This window comes from Oncorhynchus tshawytscha, linkage group LG12 (assembly GCF_018296145.1).
Source record: "Oncorhynchus tshawytscha isolate Ot180627B linkage group LG12, Otsh_v2.0, whole genome shotgun sequence".
Classification (NCBI taxonomy): domain Eukaryota; kingdom Metazoa; phylum Chordata; class Actinopteri; order Salmoniformes; family Salmonidae; genus Oncorhynchus; species Oncorhynchus tshawytscha.
Genome location: NC_056440.1, coordinates 66,807,892 through 66,825,471, shown reverse-complemented (window position 1 = coordinate 66,825,471; position 17,580 = coordinate 66,807,892). Strand labels below are relative to the sequence as shown.

The 17,580-nt window shown below is 42.3% G+C and overlaps 1 protein-coding gene across 1 annotated transcript in view; it reads left to right on the top strand.

Moving 5' to 3' along the window:
- The first annotated feature begins 3,788 nt into the window (after positions 1-3,788).
- rnf111 (ring finger protein 111) overlaps positions 3,789-17,580 on the top strand; it is a 51,153-nt gene continuing 37,361 nt past the window's right edge. Inside the window, 2 exon segments of the mRNA XM_024440251.2 lie at positions 3,789-4,217; positions 13,062-14,047. Coding sequence (XP_024296019.2) covers positions 13,147-14,047 — 901 coding nt within the window. The 5' untranslated portion in view covers positions 3,789-4,217; positions 13,062-13,146.

Genomic DNA, 17,580 nt, shown 5'->3' with positions numbered 1-17,580 from the left:
TCACTGATTCAACAGTTTCCAACTTCCTCTCAACCCATCCTGGCACCACATATGGTTCAGTCAGAAGGCAAGTATCCATTCTCTCCAAAAATCTCACTACCACTGGGCCAGAATCATCCTTGTCATCATCGAGACAAGGCTCGTACTCGACATCTTGACTGCACCTGCCACCGCAGGTAATTCATCCTCACTCTCGTCAGGTAAAATTTTAGAGCTACAGGTTGCGTTTTATTATTTTTGTACTTCACGCCAATCTTCCTCAAAACACAGCTTCCCTCTACACTCAACTGCTTTCTTTCTTCCTTGCGGTCAATTTCCACATCTCCACGCTTTTTCCACTCTTAAACCCGCTGTAATAGCAAACTGTTTAAATGGTTCTTCTATCTTGAATTTGCCGCCTTGTTGCGTCGACTCAATAATCTCTACCAACCGCATATTGATGTAGCTATTGTGCATTATCACCAATATCTGTATATACCGGGACTTTGATCACCAGTCAACCTACTGTGTATTGACATTCATATTGCTATGCCTTACCTATGGATCATCATCTTGGGTCCATGAAATGAGGTATCAGCCTTCTCAGTGACGCCCACAGAACACAAGTGTGAAGAGTTTACACATATTAAAGTCATAGCTCTTATTGCAGGACTTTGACTGTGGGAAATCCCCCCCAGGTCAGTCTATTGTGCATATTGGTCATTCATATTGCAATGTAGCCTTACCCCATTTCATGGACCCAAGATCCATAGATATCAGCCTACTCTGTGACACCAACATAACACCACTGTAAAGAGTGTACACAAATATTAGCATCATAGCACTTATTGCGGGACTTTGACACCAGTATGAACTGAGCCACATTAGCTCACTAGTCAACCTCCTAAACTAAAAAAAAAAAAAAAAAAAAAAAAACATCCCTTTTTCAGGACCCTGTCTTTCAAAGATAATTCGTAAAAATACCCCCAAAAATTGGATTGTAAAGATCTTCATTGTAAAGGGTTTAAACACTTTCCGATGCTTGTTCAATGAACCATAAACAATTAATGAACATGCACCTGTGGAACGGTTGTTAAGACACTAACAGCTTACAGACTGTAGGCAATTAAGGTCACCATTATGAAAACTTAGGACACTACAGAGGCCTTTCTACTGACTCTGAAAAACACCAAAAGAAAGATGCCCAGGGTCCCTGCTCATCTGTGTGAACGTGCCTTAGGCATGCTGCAAGGAGGCATGAGAACCGCAGATGTGGCCAGGAAAATAAATTGCAATGTCCGGTACTGTGAGATACCTAAGACAGCGCTACATGGAGACAGGCCGGACAGCTGATCATCCTCGCAGTGGCAGACCACGTGTAACAACACCTGCACAGGATCGGTACATCCAAACATCACACCTGTGGGACAGGTACAGGATGGCAACAACAACTGCCCGAGTTACACCAGGAACGCACAATCCCTCCATCAGTGCTCAGACTGTCTGCAATGGGCTGAGAGAGGCTGGACTGAGGGCTTGTAGGCCTGTTGTAAGGCAGATCCTCACCAGACATCACCGGCAACAACGTCGCCTATGGGCACAAACCCACCGTCGCTGGACCAGACAGGACTGTCAAAAGTGCTCTTCACTGACGAGTTGCGGTTTTGTCTCACCAGGCATGATAGTCGGATTCGCGATTATCGCCGAAGGAATGAGCGTTACACCGAGGCCTGATCTCAATTCCATTGAGCATGTCTGGGACCTGTTGGATCGGAGGGCTAGGGCCATTCCCCTCCAGAAACGTCTGGGAACTTGCAGGTGACTTGGTGGAAGAGTGGGGTAACATCTCACAGCAAGAACTGGCAAATCTGGTGCAGGCCATGAGGATGAGATGCACTGCAGTACTTATTGCAGCTGGTGGCCACACCAGATACTGATTGTAACTTTTGATTTTGACCCCCCCTTTGTTCAGGGACACATTATTAAATTTATGTTGGTCACATGTCTGTGGCACTTGTTCAGTTTATGCTTCAGTTGTTGAATCTTATGTTCATACAACTATTTACAAATGTTAAGTTTGCTGAAAATAAACACAGTTGATAGTGAGAGTACGTTTCTGTTTTTGCTGAGCATATGTGTATTGGCATTCATATTGCACTCTACCCCCTTACCCCATTTCATGGACCCTAAAAATTTGCCTGATCCATAGGTATCAGTCTACAAAAGTCAATAAGTAGTTAATTTGACAAACAGAAAAAAAGTGGAATCCGCACTGTGGATGTATTAGATTTCAGAACTGTGTTGTGGACATACTTACGTATATGCCCTGTACAGCCTTACCTATTGATGTTGGGTCCATGAACTGGGGTATCAGTCTACTTGTGACATCCAGAACTCTGAAAAGTTTACACATATATTAGCGTTGTTGCTCTTCTTGTGGGACTAACTGGGAAATCACCTCACTATCCAGCCTATTGTGCATATTGACATGCATATTGCAATGTACAGTGTGAGCAAGACAAAGGAGCTGATTGTGGACTACAGGAAAAGGCGGGACAAACAGGTCCCCATTAACATTAACAGGGCTGTAGTGGAGCGGGTCGAGAGTTTCAAGTTCCTTGGTATCCACATCACCAACAATCTATCGTGGTCCAAACATACCAAGACAGCCGTGAAGAGGGCACGACAAAACCTTTTCCCCCTCAGGACACTGAAAAGATTTGGCATGGGTCCCCAGATCCTCAAAGTTTACAGCTGCACCGTCGAGAGCATCCTGACCGGTTGCATCACTGCCTGGTATGGCAAATGCTTGGTCTCCGACTGCAAGGCACAACAGAGGGTAGTGCGTACGGCCCAGTACATTACTGGGGCCAAGCTTCTTGCAATCCAGGACCTATATAATAGGCGGTGTCAGAGGAAAGCCCATAAAAGTGTCAGAGACTCCAGTCACCCAAGTCATAGACAGTTTTCTCTGCTACCACACGGCAAGCAGTACCAGAATGCCAAGTCTAGGACCAAAAGGCTCCTTAACAGCTTCTACCCCCAAGCCATAAGACTGCTGGACAACTAATCAAATGGTCACCGGACTATTACATTGATCCCCCCACCCATTTGTTTTCTACACTGCTTCAACTCGCTGTTTATTATCTATGCATCCCCCACACACTGAGTCGGTACCGGTATCCCCTGTATATAGCCGTGTTACTTTTTATAATTTTTGACTTTCGTTTATTTGGTACATATTTTCTTAACCAACAGTGCAGTTCAAGTTAAGGGCTTGTAAGTAAGCATTTCACGGTAAGGTCTACTACACTTGTTGTATTCGGCGCATGTGACAAAAAGTTAGATTTGATATATGCCTTACCTATGGCTCTTGGCTCCATGAAATGGGGTATCAGCCTAAAAATTAGCGACGTAGAATTTCATGGACCAAAGAGCCATGGGTAAGGCTGTACATTGAAATGTGAATGTCAATATACAGTAGTTTGACTGGTGAGCTTAGACTCTTCACAGTTGTGTTGTGTGGGTGTCACAAGTAGGCTGATACCCCAGTTCATGGACCCAACACAGTTCTGAAATCTAATACATCCACAGTGCGACTCCAATAATTTTTTGGTCAAATTAACTACTACTGTATTTTGTTGAATTTAATTATCAACATTTCAACCTTGTTAAGCAGGATCTATTCCAAATACGGCATTATTCCACTATTTGTATCCGTTTGCATGTTTCAATGGGAGCCTTTTATTTTGAAGGCGAATTGCAAATTCCAGACACTTTTGTGGCGAATCCTTATTGTGGCTAGCTTCACACAAGTCCAGCAACCCAACCTTGGTGCCATCGAGAGTAAACGGACGAGTCGAGCTGGGTAAACAACAGTGGTCGCCTCGAAGAGGCAGGAATGGGGACTTCATCGAGGGCCCTGGTGGCAAATGGAATGGAATTTCTGTTTTTTCTAAGAAAAAACAGTATGTATTGCGTACTGTGTTAATATGCCACATAAAGCCAGGAAAAATAATAAGTATTTTTCTCTCGGGTCTTCATCCAGGCGCTGATTTGTAACGACGTTGGTATTGCCACGGGCCCACTTCGATTTTGTTCCTGTTGTCAGTTTCACAACCCGGTGACTGTAGTTCGGTCGCGATTTACTTGTGTCCCTTATTTAAGTTCATCCAGGGCATATGTAATTCAAAGGGAGCCACGAAATAACACAGAAGCCCACTTTCAAGAGAGTACAGGTATGTGTTGAGTCAATCAATATATGTTAGCTAGATAGATAACTGTCTTTGTTTTTCTCTCAACGTTAGCTGGCTAACACGACCAGACAGTAGCCAGCGTACTGTAGCTAGCTAACAAGCTTTTGTTTGCTCTTCAAGATTCAGTAGTTAATGTTAGCTTGTTACGGTAGTAGCTAAAATGTCTCGTTGTGAGCCATTTGGGGTTGGCTAGCTAACGAGTTAGGTAGCTAGCTACATTGGTTATTAGCAAATAGGATCTTATCAGCGAGTTCATGATAAACCCAACCTTTGAATGTGAAGATTTGCAGCCTTGCCATCTTGCTAACTAAATAAACTAGTAAGCCAAGGCCATGTAGCTATAGCCATTTCTTTATTACATTTTACGATGAACTCGGACGTAACCCAAATAGCGAACGTTAAGTTAACCAAATAAGACCACTCCGTGTAGAACTGACTTAATTAAACGTTAGCTTACTAGTGCTGGCTAAAGTTGGGCAACATCAAAATATGTTGTATCTGGGACTGACAGGATGAGGAGGATGATGTCGAAATGTATATCACAATATTTACAAGTAATGAAACTGCGCTGTCAAATTAGCCTGGTAGCGTGTTATGTTTGTTGACTGACGTTAATATGGCTAGAAAAGAAAACAAAACGCTGAAGACACTTGCAGCAGTCTATTTCATATTTGGTATGGCTTTGGTTGTAATATTTATGTGGCAGGTAACCTAGTGGTTTGAGCGTTGGACCAGTAACCGAAAGGTGGCAAGATCAAATCCCCGAGCTGACAAGGTACAAATCTGTTGTTCTGCCCCAGAACAAGGCAGTTAACCCACTGTTCCTAGGCTGTCATTGAAAATAAGAATGTATTCTTAACTGACTTGACTAGTTAAATAAAAGTAAACATGAAATAAATATGCTTTTTAAAAATAAAGATTAAATAAATAGACAGGCTTGGACAATTAGTAGGGTTATGTACCTAAAGAGCCAGAGACCAAATGACGAAATATCTCTGACTGAGGCCTAGTACACGCCAGAAAACATTAGGCAAATACTGTCACAATGGTTTAAATGTCGTTGTTTTTTTGCATAAAGGAGAACATTGTCAACCGAATGACTCATTATTAGAAAACTTGATGTGTACACTTGGGACCAGTCAATCGTTAATTATCCTGCCCTACATTCTCTGCACTGTTCCAGTATAAGAAGCACCAATACTTATTCCCTCATGACATGTTTTGGTTTATGTTCACGATGTTGATGCCATTCTTTTTGCGTTGATGCCACTCTTTATCTATGATAGAAGACACCTAATCTCATGGTCACAATTTGGAGAACAATAACGCATCACTGGATTGAGTTAAAGCTGCAATATGTAACTTTTTGGGTGACCAGAACAATTGAACGCAACACCAAAGCCGCGTTTCCATTGGCACTTTGAATTCAACCCAGGCTGGGCTGGCCTTGGTGGGATAGCTCAAATTACGTTTCCACTCCCCCCAGAATGATAAATGATGTCATGTTGCAAGGTAGGCAATATGTGAATGCAGCTGGCTTCGCTGATGTTGCTAGCTAGCAAGATGTTGAAGTGCCAGTCAACCATGTATTTAGCTTGCTGACGTTCGCAAACTAAACGTTAGCGTTGTTAGCATAACTAATAATTCCTACCTTGCTTGCCATGGTGTTGGCTATTAACTAGCTAGCAAACCAGGCGACCGGTTTGATATGATGTAGCTAGCTTAAATACGACATGTCCCGCTAAAATTCCTGCTAGCGTGTTTCAACTCTGATTTGGTAGCTAGCAGTTGAGGGGTGATAGTTCTCATAAAAGTTTATTGTGTAGTGTAAAAATGAATAAAGGATCCAGCTTTGGTTGTAATTTGTGTTATGTCTAGCTACTGCAGTACCGCTTGTTCATGTGCTAGCTAACAGAAACAAGCCCAGACAAGCCAGCTAAACGTATCGGCATCCAGCAGTGATCCACTTGGTGCTGGCATAGTAATGGCGTCACCAACCCGAATTCGAATCGAGCTGGCGCCAGTTGTGAAACTGGGCTGCGCTGGCCCGGGTTTCCATCGACCCAAGTCGAATCTGCCCCAAATTTTAAGTGCCAGTGGAAACGGGGCTTTGGAAGCGGTAGCTCTGTTCTGTGTTCTATTTCTATGCTTACGTTATTAAAGTTAGTTGTTGCGTCTTTTACTTTCGGTTTTGTACACCAGCTTCAAGCAGCTGAAAATACTATATTTTTGGTTATGGAAAATATATTTCACAGCGGTTTAGATGGTACAATGATTCTCTACACTATTCTTGCTTATTTTGTCACATAAACTGCAATGAGGCAAACTGTTATAATTTTAGGAAATGGCAGAGCACCTTAAATGATATGAGCTAGAAATAAACTTAATTGTAGCTACACACATTCCCTTGTTACTATGGCAGTTTCTAAAACCCACTGGATGCCATATTGCAGAGCAGTGACACAGTTATCTAATGATAATAGTGGGGCCTATTTCAGCATTTTCCCCTAAGCACATCAGCATGGTTATTTATTTATTTGTCAGTTTTAGTTTGACTTGATAAAAACAGTGATATGACTGTTCATCAGAAGTAATCACATCTGTTCTGCCCACAGAATTGTTGTAGTATTGAAATACGCCTACATCATGGCACTATTCTCTCAAGCCTGTATTTGAGATGTCAAAACCTTGTAGGATATATAGTACCATTCACTAATAGGAAATCGATTCTTAATCACTCAAAGGTTCTCTAGGTGTTCATTATTTGAATGATTTTTTACATGTTTATACAAATGGCCATTCTTGTCAGCACATTAGGGGATTTTCATCCCATTTGGAGTATGTAATGCTGTCAATGTTAGCAGTGCTGGTTGATTCATACGGCATTAGAAGAACCCCTGTGATTGGGATGAGGATGACATCTTAGCTTCTCAGGGAGGGCCAATCATAGCGGCAATGTATGAAGCACTGTGCCCGCTTACTCAAAGCTGTCCGCTTTTTGTTTCTTGGCTAACATGTTGGCAACCTTTTTTTGTAGAGACATGAATGTGTAACTTCCCGTTCTGCAGTTCATTGCACTGTTATCTACTATTATTGACTGGTAGAAGTACTGCATAATGAGTTCCGATTCACCCCACAATTTGAGTCACACCTTGCACAGAACACATTGACAGACCTGCACTCAAAATAGAAAAAGCTAAATTAGGTAAAGGTTTGGGATAGGTTTAATAATTTGTGTCCTTGCGTAGGTGTTAGATTGGGTTTTTCAGCAGCCATTGCTGAAACTGTTTGCCGAGAAGCTCAAGATAGGTCTGCGTTGTGCTGCTCAAGGAATGAATTAAAGCAGTTTCCCATAAACGCCCTCTCCTCTGAAATGTCTCCACCTTGGTGCCAGGGGGGATTGATTGCCAAGGTGGCTGTCCTCTAAGGCTGCTGTGTGTCATGGCGCTGCTCGCTCTGTGGCACAGGGACTCATCAGTGGCTCACAGGGGGAGCCTCAGAGGATTATGGGTCGGGGCTTTGGTTCCCTGGCAGCAGTTATATTTTGGAACCTAGGGAGGGGGCATCTCAGGATGCCCCCCCCCCTAGCCCCAGTTCCCAGAAGTCTCCACCTGCGGCATCCTCTTCCTTCTCTTTGCTCATGAGATGGAAACACAATCATGATTCACAAGTGTTTTCATGAATACTGTATCAGGTATTTGTTCAGTGCTACTCTCAATGTTTGTTTTCTTTAGTAGGCTAGGCTACACATTGAGGGCTCCTGGCCAGATACCCTCTCCTGTTGTCTAGTTTGTGAGGTGGATATCATGCTTTAATGGTAGTCAACTCAGGGCTACACAAACCTTCGAGATGTGGAGGATTCATGATGATTTGATGATCCCTACCTAGTGGTTGACCCACTCAGGGTTTCGTTGCAGTTTGAAGACCAGCACCCACACAATCCTTATGTTTCCTGCATGCCTCAATCTACTTATGGGTCACTGGGGTTTAATATGCATATGGAGAATTCCAGCAGAAGGTCAACCTGAGAAAGTAATTTTGTCATTTTAAAGTGAAACCAACATGCCAATATTGTATAAACTCCCCCCAAGGGGTTCTATAGACAAACACATCAAACTTTTAATTTAGATTTTGTTTGTCCATTCTGTGACATTTTAAGTTGTGGTTTTGCATGCAAATGTAACATCCATAACTATGGAATTATACTCTTGTCCAAATAATGGGTGGAGGAAGTGGCTTCCACCCCAGGCACTCACTGACTGACTGGGTTTTGCAGTAGGTTTGCATTCTAGTGTATGCTCATGAACACACCAAATTACACTCTGCACTACTTTCCAGGTGCAGGTTTTCATACACTATGATCATTAAATAAGCTAGTAGTGCTGCATGCTCATGTCTGGTGTTGTGTAACATCAAGACCTCAGGTTCAGCGAATGGAATGCAACAGACCGGATTGTATTGCAGTATTTGCTGTAGCTACGGCAAAAACACTGACCTGACCACAGTTGCTGGGTGCTTTTCTTTTTCTTTGCCTGAGATGTGCTAACATAGGGCCCTATAAAATCTGTTATAATTTTTTGTTAATTCCTTTTCTCTCTCAAATTCTTTTCTCTTAGTTTTCCCAGGTTTCTGAAATGTTCCAGTTTTTGTCAGGTTTTCGCTCTCAACTAGAGGTCGACCGATTATGATTTTTCAACGCCGATACCGATTATTGGAGGACCAAAAAATGCCGATACCGATTTATCGGACTTATTTTATTTTTTCTTCTCAATTTTTTTATTTTTTATTATTATTATTTTTTGTAATATTGACAATTACAACAATACTGAATGAACACTTATTTGAACTTAATATAACACATTAATAAAAATCAATTTAGCCTCAAATAAATAATGAAACATGTTCAATTTGGTTTAAATAATGCAAAAACAAAGTGTTGGAGAAGTAAAAGTGCAATATGTGCCATGTAAAAAAGCTAACGTTTGAGTTCCTTGCTCAGAACATGAGAACATATGAAAGTTGGTGGTTCCTTTTAACATTACAAGGTAAGAGGTTTTAGGTTGTAGTTAATATATTATTTATAGGACTATTTCTCTCTCTCTACCATTTGTATTTCATATACCTTTTACTATTGGATGTTCTTATAGGCACTATAGTATTGCCAGTGTAACAGTATAGCTTCCGTCCCTCTCCTCGCCCCTACCTGGGCTCGAACCAGGAACACATCGACAACAGCCACACTCGAAGCAGCGTTACCCATCGCTCCATAAAAGTCTCAGAGCGAGTGACGTTTGAAACGCTATTAGCGCACACCCAGCTAACTAGCTAGCCATTTCACATTTTTACAACAGCCATTAGGTTGGTAGGCTTGAAGTCATGAACAGTGCTGTGCTTGCGAAGAGCTGCTGGCAAAACGCACAAAAGTGCTGTTTGAATGAATGCTTACGAGCCTGCTGCTGCCTACCATCGCTCAGTCAAACTGCTCTATCAAATGATAGACTTAATTATAACACACATAATAACACACAGAAATACAAGCCTTTGGTCATTAATATGGTTGAATCCGGAAACTATCATTTCGAAAACAAAACGTTTATTCTTTCCGTGAAATACTGAACCTTTCGGTATTTTATCTAACGGCTGGCATCCCTAAGTCTAAATATTCCTGTTACATTGCACAACCTTCAATGTTATGTCACAATTATGTAAAATTCTGGTAAATTAGTTCGCAATGATCCAGGCTGCCCAAACTGTTGCATATACCCTGACTCTGCGTGCAATGAACGCAAGAGAAATGACACAATTTCACCTGGTTAATATTGCCTGCTAACCTGGATTTCTTTTAGCTAAATATGCTGGTTTAAAAATATATACTTCTGTGTATTGATTTTAAGAAAGTCATTGGTGTTTATGGTTAGGTACAGTCGTCCAACGATTGTGCTTTTTTTGCAAATACGCTTTTGTTAAATCATCCCCCAGCGTTGCATTGATTATATGCAACGCAGGACACGCTAGATTAACTAGTAATATCATCAGCCATGTGTAGTTGTAACTAGTGATTATGATTGATTGTTTTTTACAAGTTTAATGCTAGCTAGCGTCTTACCTTGGCTTCTACTGCATTTGTGAAACAGGCAGGCTCCTCATGGAGTGCAATGAGAGGCAGGTGGTTTGAGTGTTGGACAAGTTACCTGTAAGGTTGCAAGATTGAATCCCCTGAGCTGACAATGTGAAAATCTGTTCTGCCCCTGAACAATGCAGTTAACCCACCGTTCCTAGGCCGTCATTGAAAATAAGAATGTGTTCTTAACTGACTTGCCTAATTAAATAAAGGTATAAAAAAAAAAATCAGCAAAATCGGCGCCCAAAAATACAGATTTCCGATTGTTATGAAAACTTCAAATCGGCCCTAATTAATCGGCCATTCCAATTAATCGGTCAACCTCTACTCTCAACCAGACGTTTTAATAGAAAAACAACAATATTTGATGTTTTAAGAACCCAAAAATGCTTAAAGCACACCAGGAGACAATTATTTGAGTCTGGGGAAAAATGTAAGATGTTTATATTTTGGAATGTAATTACCCTTTTAATACAAGTGAGCACCTAGCAAGAGAAAGTGCTGTTTTTGGAGCAGACATGATGGCCGAGTTTTCTAACCAAATACTCATGATATCATTCTGCCAGGTAAGCATAGGCTACTTAGTAGTTAACATTAATTGAGAAAGTTTGGGAGACCTTTCCATCTATCAGACAGGTTTGAGTTAGCATCATCGCTAACAGCTACACAAAGTGGTATTCTCATTGCCTCTTCAGAAAGTTGCAGGAAATACAAATGACTGATGCTTTCTGTTCTTGTCTTATGATAAACTTAGAGAAATGTATTACTTTTCAATACATTTACTTGATTCCCTACTAAGTTCAATATGTTTTTGAATATTGTTGAATTCCGTTTTAATGTCTGGATTCGGTGACTCTGCCATCATTCTCCACATTGCGGATTTTATAGGGCCCATCTAACAGTAAATACACGTTTTTGATGCTTAGACAGAACAGAACCTTCACTTACTATAATGTGTGCTTGTGTCTTGTGGGTGCATTGTTATAGCCTATGCTACTATCTTATCGTTTGAGGCTCAGTCTTATTACATGAGGATTTTGAACATTCAAAGTGACTGGGAAATGTCCATGGCAGCCATTGTTGTCACCTCAGCTTGCTACATAACTTCTGAGTGATAGGAAGCAGGAGCACCACTACCAATCAGCCTCCACTACTGAGCAAACACCTATTGTTACAATGACAACTAGCATAGCCATGTCAGCAAAATAATTTTGACTGAACTCCCACACATCTGATTTGGTCACTTGTAACTTGCTGTTTGGACAGTCAGTATTCCAAAGCAGTTTTGAGATTTAAAGCCTGTAGTGTGAACAATGCTTTGTACCATAGACTTCATTGTTTTCAAACTGAGCCTTGTCAATACACAGGATATTGCAGGCTGGAGATTGGCAATTAGTATGTCTTTTACACATTACTGTTTAATCAGTACGGCTTCATTAGGCCAACCATTATAAGGCTTCTAAAGGATAGTTTACAATGTCCAGTTCACTTGTGTCGTTAAATAAAACATCTCATAAAGTGGGATTTTATTCTGAATCTTAATTTGAGGTGTTTTACTGGTGGATCAAGTATAGGAAAACACCACCCTGCCAGCTGTGTGTGCACGTTATACCACTCCACCACACCAAGAAGTAGGCCAATGAATGGAGCTAACATGCCTTCTTAAACAGATGGCTGCTTTCATAATTCAAAGGAAAGGACTTGAGGTGACTGCACTGAAGCAGAAGACATTTTACTCTGTCCTCCCCTTGGTGAAAGGCTTCTTTTTTTAAATAGAAACTGTGTGATTAGACTAGACCATTTTAGGAAAGGAGGAAGTGTGATAAATGAAGAGGGATGGAGAGGGGAAGTGTGATAAATGAAGAGGGATGGAGAGGGGAAGTGTGATAAATGAAGAGGGATGGAGAGGGGAAGTGTGATAAATGAAGAGGGATGGAGAGGGGAAGTGTGATAAATGGAGAGGGGAAGTGTGATAAATGAAGAGGGATGGAGAGGGGAAGGAGGAAAGTGGTGAGATTAGGCCTATGAAGGCCTAGAAGCTTTTATTTCGGTAAGAGTTTCTGCTAGGCTAGTGTTTTGATGCCAGCATGCTTGTTTTTATTTACAAGATCTATATCAAAGGGATGCATGCTTAGCATTGGTTGCTTGTAGCCTGGTACCTTCTGAAGATATCGATAAGCGAGTTCTCCAGTCCATTCTGTTCCTGTAATGCCATTACAAAGATGTCTCCTAATCTCCCCACGTAGCCTTTCCATGGTTTTATAACTCTACAATAGAGAATTGAGCTGGAGACATTCAACTGGTCAAAGAGATGCTCCAGTGTTTGTTTCCACCTTTTCCATATTACCAGGCTGCATGACCTTACTTTGCTCATCAGTTTCCTTCATTACAGCATCAAGCCTAGCCAGCATACTGAGATTAGTCCCAGATTACCACCCAGTCTGAGTCATGCACTGCCAGGAATGGATAATAAAACAAATGCTACACAATTGACTCAGCCCAAGGCCTCAATTAATTTGCTCTCAAAAAACAAACCATGGTGCACTGTTTTTGCCTACACAACCAGATAGCGAGTGCCCCTATACTACCACCACATGTAAATATTATTATAATACATTTAGCCCATATTTCTGTTCATAAACTCCATTGAAAAATAATGATCGCAATTTGTTAGTGTCTAACGTTTATCTTCTCTTGTTTCACAGAACTAGGTTAGTTGCGGTGCCGCCAATGGACCTATAGGAGCTGGTGGAAGTGTAGTTGGCATTGCCTCTGCGTGGACCAGGCAGCATGAAGAGCGAGGTGCCCTCTGAGGCCCAGGGTAGACAGGAGCACCTGAAGGGTCCGCTGGCCAACCCAGAGCCCATGGAGACAGCCAAGAGCTTCCCTGCCAACATGGAGGTGATCGGCAAGGCAGGCAGCGAGTTTGCACAGCTGTGTGCCGAGACTAGGCACCGGCCCCTGAGCCACACAGGGGCCCGCAGAGACCCAGACAGGGGCCTGCCTGGACGCAAAAAGCGCAAGAGCCAACAGCCAGGGCCGTCGGACTGCTCCCTGAAGGAGGGTCGTGTCAGTGAGGGCTCTCTTCCCCTTCAGCGCCACCAGCCAGATCTCTTGGAGCGTCGCAGCATGGACGAACGCAACCCAGAGTCCTCGTTCAGTGACTGTGCCTCCTCTCCCTCCTCCAGCCTGCGCTTCGGGGACTCGGACACTCTGAGCTCAGAGGAAGAGGTGGAGGCTGGAGGGACGGGAGCAGCAGGGGGACCGCAGCCAACACAGCAGGCGCCGGTCTCCACCACAGGGGGCGGGACAGGGGTGGGTCTGCGCACCATTCTGGGTCGGACTCGGGGAAGCCGCTCTCATAAGTGGGCACGGTTGGAGATGGAGCCGGTGCCGGTGCTGAAGCGGCCGTGTCTGAGCGGGCGGCGGTCACTGCATAGGAAGCGGTTTGTGAAGCCTGGGTCCGGCGCCATCCAGCGGACTCAGAAGCAGAAAGAGCGCCTACTTCTCCAGAGGAAGAAGCGGGAGGTAATCGCTCGCAGGAAATACGCGCTGCTCCACAGCACCAGCAGCTCCAGTGAGGAGCTGACCAGCGAGTCATCCTCACCCTCGTCCACAGAGGCAGAGGATGAGCTGTATGTCGACGTCAGCAGCAGTAGCAGCCAGCCAAGCAGCGCAGCTGTGGCCACAGGTAAACTCACCCTCCTTATGCACTCTGGTGCGTGCTTCAGACCTTTTCTCTTGCGCACAGGCACACACATTTTAAAAACTTTTTCTGAATTACACATTACAGTCGAGAAGGATTCAAACATTTCATAGGTCATGGAAAAATTAACACTTATGGATACAGAAAACACATCCTTCTCCATGCAGCTAAGCTGCCCATGACTGCTGACAGAGGAGTACCTCGCTAGCTGCTTTGCCTTTGTTCTACGCAGGTCTGCAAGGCCACGTACTGTCAGCCTATGTACATGGCCGAAGATCCCAAATATCAGCACTACAAAGTTTGCACTAATAGCCAAGGCTGTTTAGACGTGACACAAGGGGCTGGTATTTCAGCAACTTGTCAGTAAAGGTCTGCTCCATCTAGGAGTCAAAAGAGTAACCCACTTCCTAAATGAGCACCCCCGCCCCCACAACAACAGTAGCTGGCATTTTGTGAGAAAAAAACACACACACAATCCCCATAGAGCGGAACATCTTCCTCACTCCTCTGACACGGAGCTTGCAATGACTTATGACATGAAGCTGCTCTGACCAGGGTAAATTGTACTGGTCCTTACGCTTAAATTTAGCAGACTCTCTTATTCAGAGCAACTTACAGGAGCAATTAGGGTTAAGTTTCTTGCTCAAGGACACTGACAGAGTTTTTACTTTGTCAACTCGGGGATTCAAACCAGCGATCTTTCGGTTACTAGCACAATGTTCTTAACTACTAGTCTACCTGCCAACCCACAAGTCAGACCAGAGTCAAATCACAGATAGACTCTGTCCGTAGCACTGTTCACTCGTGTCCAACTGCTCTGTTTCCCAGCTGTCTGCTTTGCAGGCCTTGATAGTATGGAGTGGGGGGGGTCATGGACTTCATGATGTTGCAGAGCCAAACATGTCATACTTTTGTCCACATTAGCCAAAGTCAAAGTCTGTGTTGCATCACACCCCAGAAATATGTTGTCATATGAATGTAATGCAAGCTAATTTCTGTGAATCCGCTTTGCTCAGAATTGAGACCAATTTATATTTTTAGCCACCGAGAAAAGAAGGAATGCATGAATGGCTTTCAGAATGTACATTTACAGTGTGTATGTACACAGCCTATTCCTACAGTTTTATCCAGTCTCACTGTAACTGTATTGGGAGGAATATATTTGGCCTCTGTGGTGTTGTTCTCTGGAAATGGGATGTGTAGCCTAGAGGCCAAGCAACCATTACACTGGTTTTGTTCCATCTTGCTGAAAGATGTCCTACCAGGGCTATTTGAAGACACTCAGAATTGGGATTTCTTTCACCAGGCCAGCAGCTCTTTCTCTCTCACTCTAGCCAGAACTGTGTTTTGTTTACTGTCTCCCTCTCCCCTTTATTTGGAAAGACACTTGATTTGAAAGTGAACATCAACCGAGTGCTCGTTACACTCTCAAACACATGACTCCAGTAAAATGTTATTTTATTCAGAGAAAATTATCCAAATAAAGCTCTTGTACATTACTACTCTGATCGTGGAAGAGACCATTTTAATCCCTGAGCCAGGTTTGGTTTGTGTCGGACCTTGCCTGCTCTGTGTGCTCAATAGCAATGAGAAAAGCTGCCCATATATTGATTGATGAATTAGCTCACAGTCAGAGCTAGGCTATTTTATGAACAAAGCACAAATCACAGGACTAGGATGGGTGTGGGTGTGTCTGTGGGTGTATCAAATTTTATTGGTCACATACACATGGTTAGCGGATGTTAATGCGAGTGTTAGCAATGCTTGTGCTTCTATTTCTGACAGTGCAGTAATAGAAATATCTTGTGAAATTGTTAGATTACTTACAACTACCTAATACACACACGTAAAGGGATGGCAAAGAATATGTACATAAATATATGGGGCGGAAGGTAGCCTTGTGGTTAAAGCGTTAGACTAGTAACCGAAAGGTTGCAAGATCGAATCCCCAAGCTGACAAGGTTCAACTCTGTCGTTCTACCCCTGAATAAGGCAGTTAGCCCACTGTTCCTAGACCATCATTGAAAATAAGAATGTGTTCTTAACTGACTTGCCAAGTTAAATAAAGGTAAAATATATATATATATGTATGTATGTGTATATATATGTATATATGTGTATGTCTTGCATATATATGTGTATATATATATATATATATGTATGTCTTGCATATATATGTGTATATATATATATATATATATATATATATGTATATATGTCTTGCATATATATGTGTATGTATATATATATATGTCTTGCATATATATGTGTATATATATATGAGATATAGATGAGCGATGGTCAGGTGGCATAGGCAAAAAAATTAAATTATATATATATATATATGCAAGACATGGTAGAAAATACAGTTGAAGTCGTAGGTTTACGTACATCTTAGCCAAATACATTTAAACTCTGTTTTTCACAATTCCTGACATTTAATCCAAGTAAAAATTCTCTGTCTTAGGTCAGTTTGGATCACCACTTTATTTTAAGAATGTGAAATGTCAAAATAATAGCACAGAGAATGATTTATTTTAGCTTTTTATTTCTTTCATCACATTCCCAGTGGGTCAGAAGTTTACATACACTCGATTAGTATTTGGTAGCATAGCCTTTAAGTTGTTTAACTTGGGTCAAACATTTCGGGTAGCCTTCCACAAGCTTCCCACAATAAGTTAGGTAAATGTTGGCCCATTCCTCTTGACCGAGCTGGTGTAACTGAGTCAGGTTTGTAGGCCTCCTTGCTCACACACGCTTTTTCAGTTCTGCCCACAAATGTTCTATAGGATTGAGGTTAGGGCTTTGTGATGGCCACTCCAATACCTTGACTTTGTTGTCCTTAAGCCATTTTGACACAACTTTGGAAGTATGCTTGGGGTCATTGCCCATTTGGAAGATCCATTTGCGACCAAGCTTTAACTTCTTGACTGATGTCTTGAGATGTTGCTTCAATATATCCACATAATTTCCCTTCCTCATGAGGCCATATATTTTGTGAAGTTTGTGAAGTGCACCAGTCCATCCTGCAGCAAAGCACCCCTACAACATGATGCTGCCACCCCTGTGCTTCACAATTGGGATGGTGTTCCTCTGCTTGCAAGCCTCCACCTTTTTCCTCCAAACATAATGATGGTCATTATGACCAAACAGTTCTATTTTTGTTTCATCAGACCAGAGGACAAAAAGTATTATCTTTGTCCCCATGTGCAGTTGCAAACCGTAGTCTGGCTTTTTTATGGCTGTTTTTGAAGCAGTGGTTTCTTCCTTGCTGAGTGGCCTTTCAGGTAATCTGGATTTATAGGACTCGTTTTACTGAGGATATAGATCATTTATATAGATACCAGCATCTTCACAACGTCCTTGCTGTTGTTCTGGGCTTGATTTGCACTTTTTGCATCGAAGTACGTTCATCTCTGGTTCATCCTTGGGAAATTGCTCCCAAGGATGAACCAGACTTGTGGAGGTCTCCAATTTCTTTTCTGAGGTCTTGGCTGATTTCTTTTGATTTCCCCATG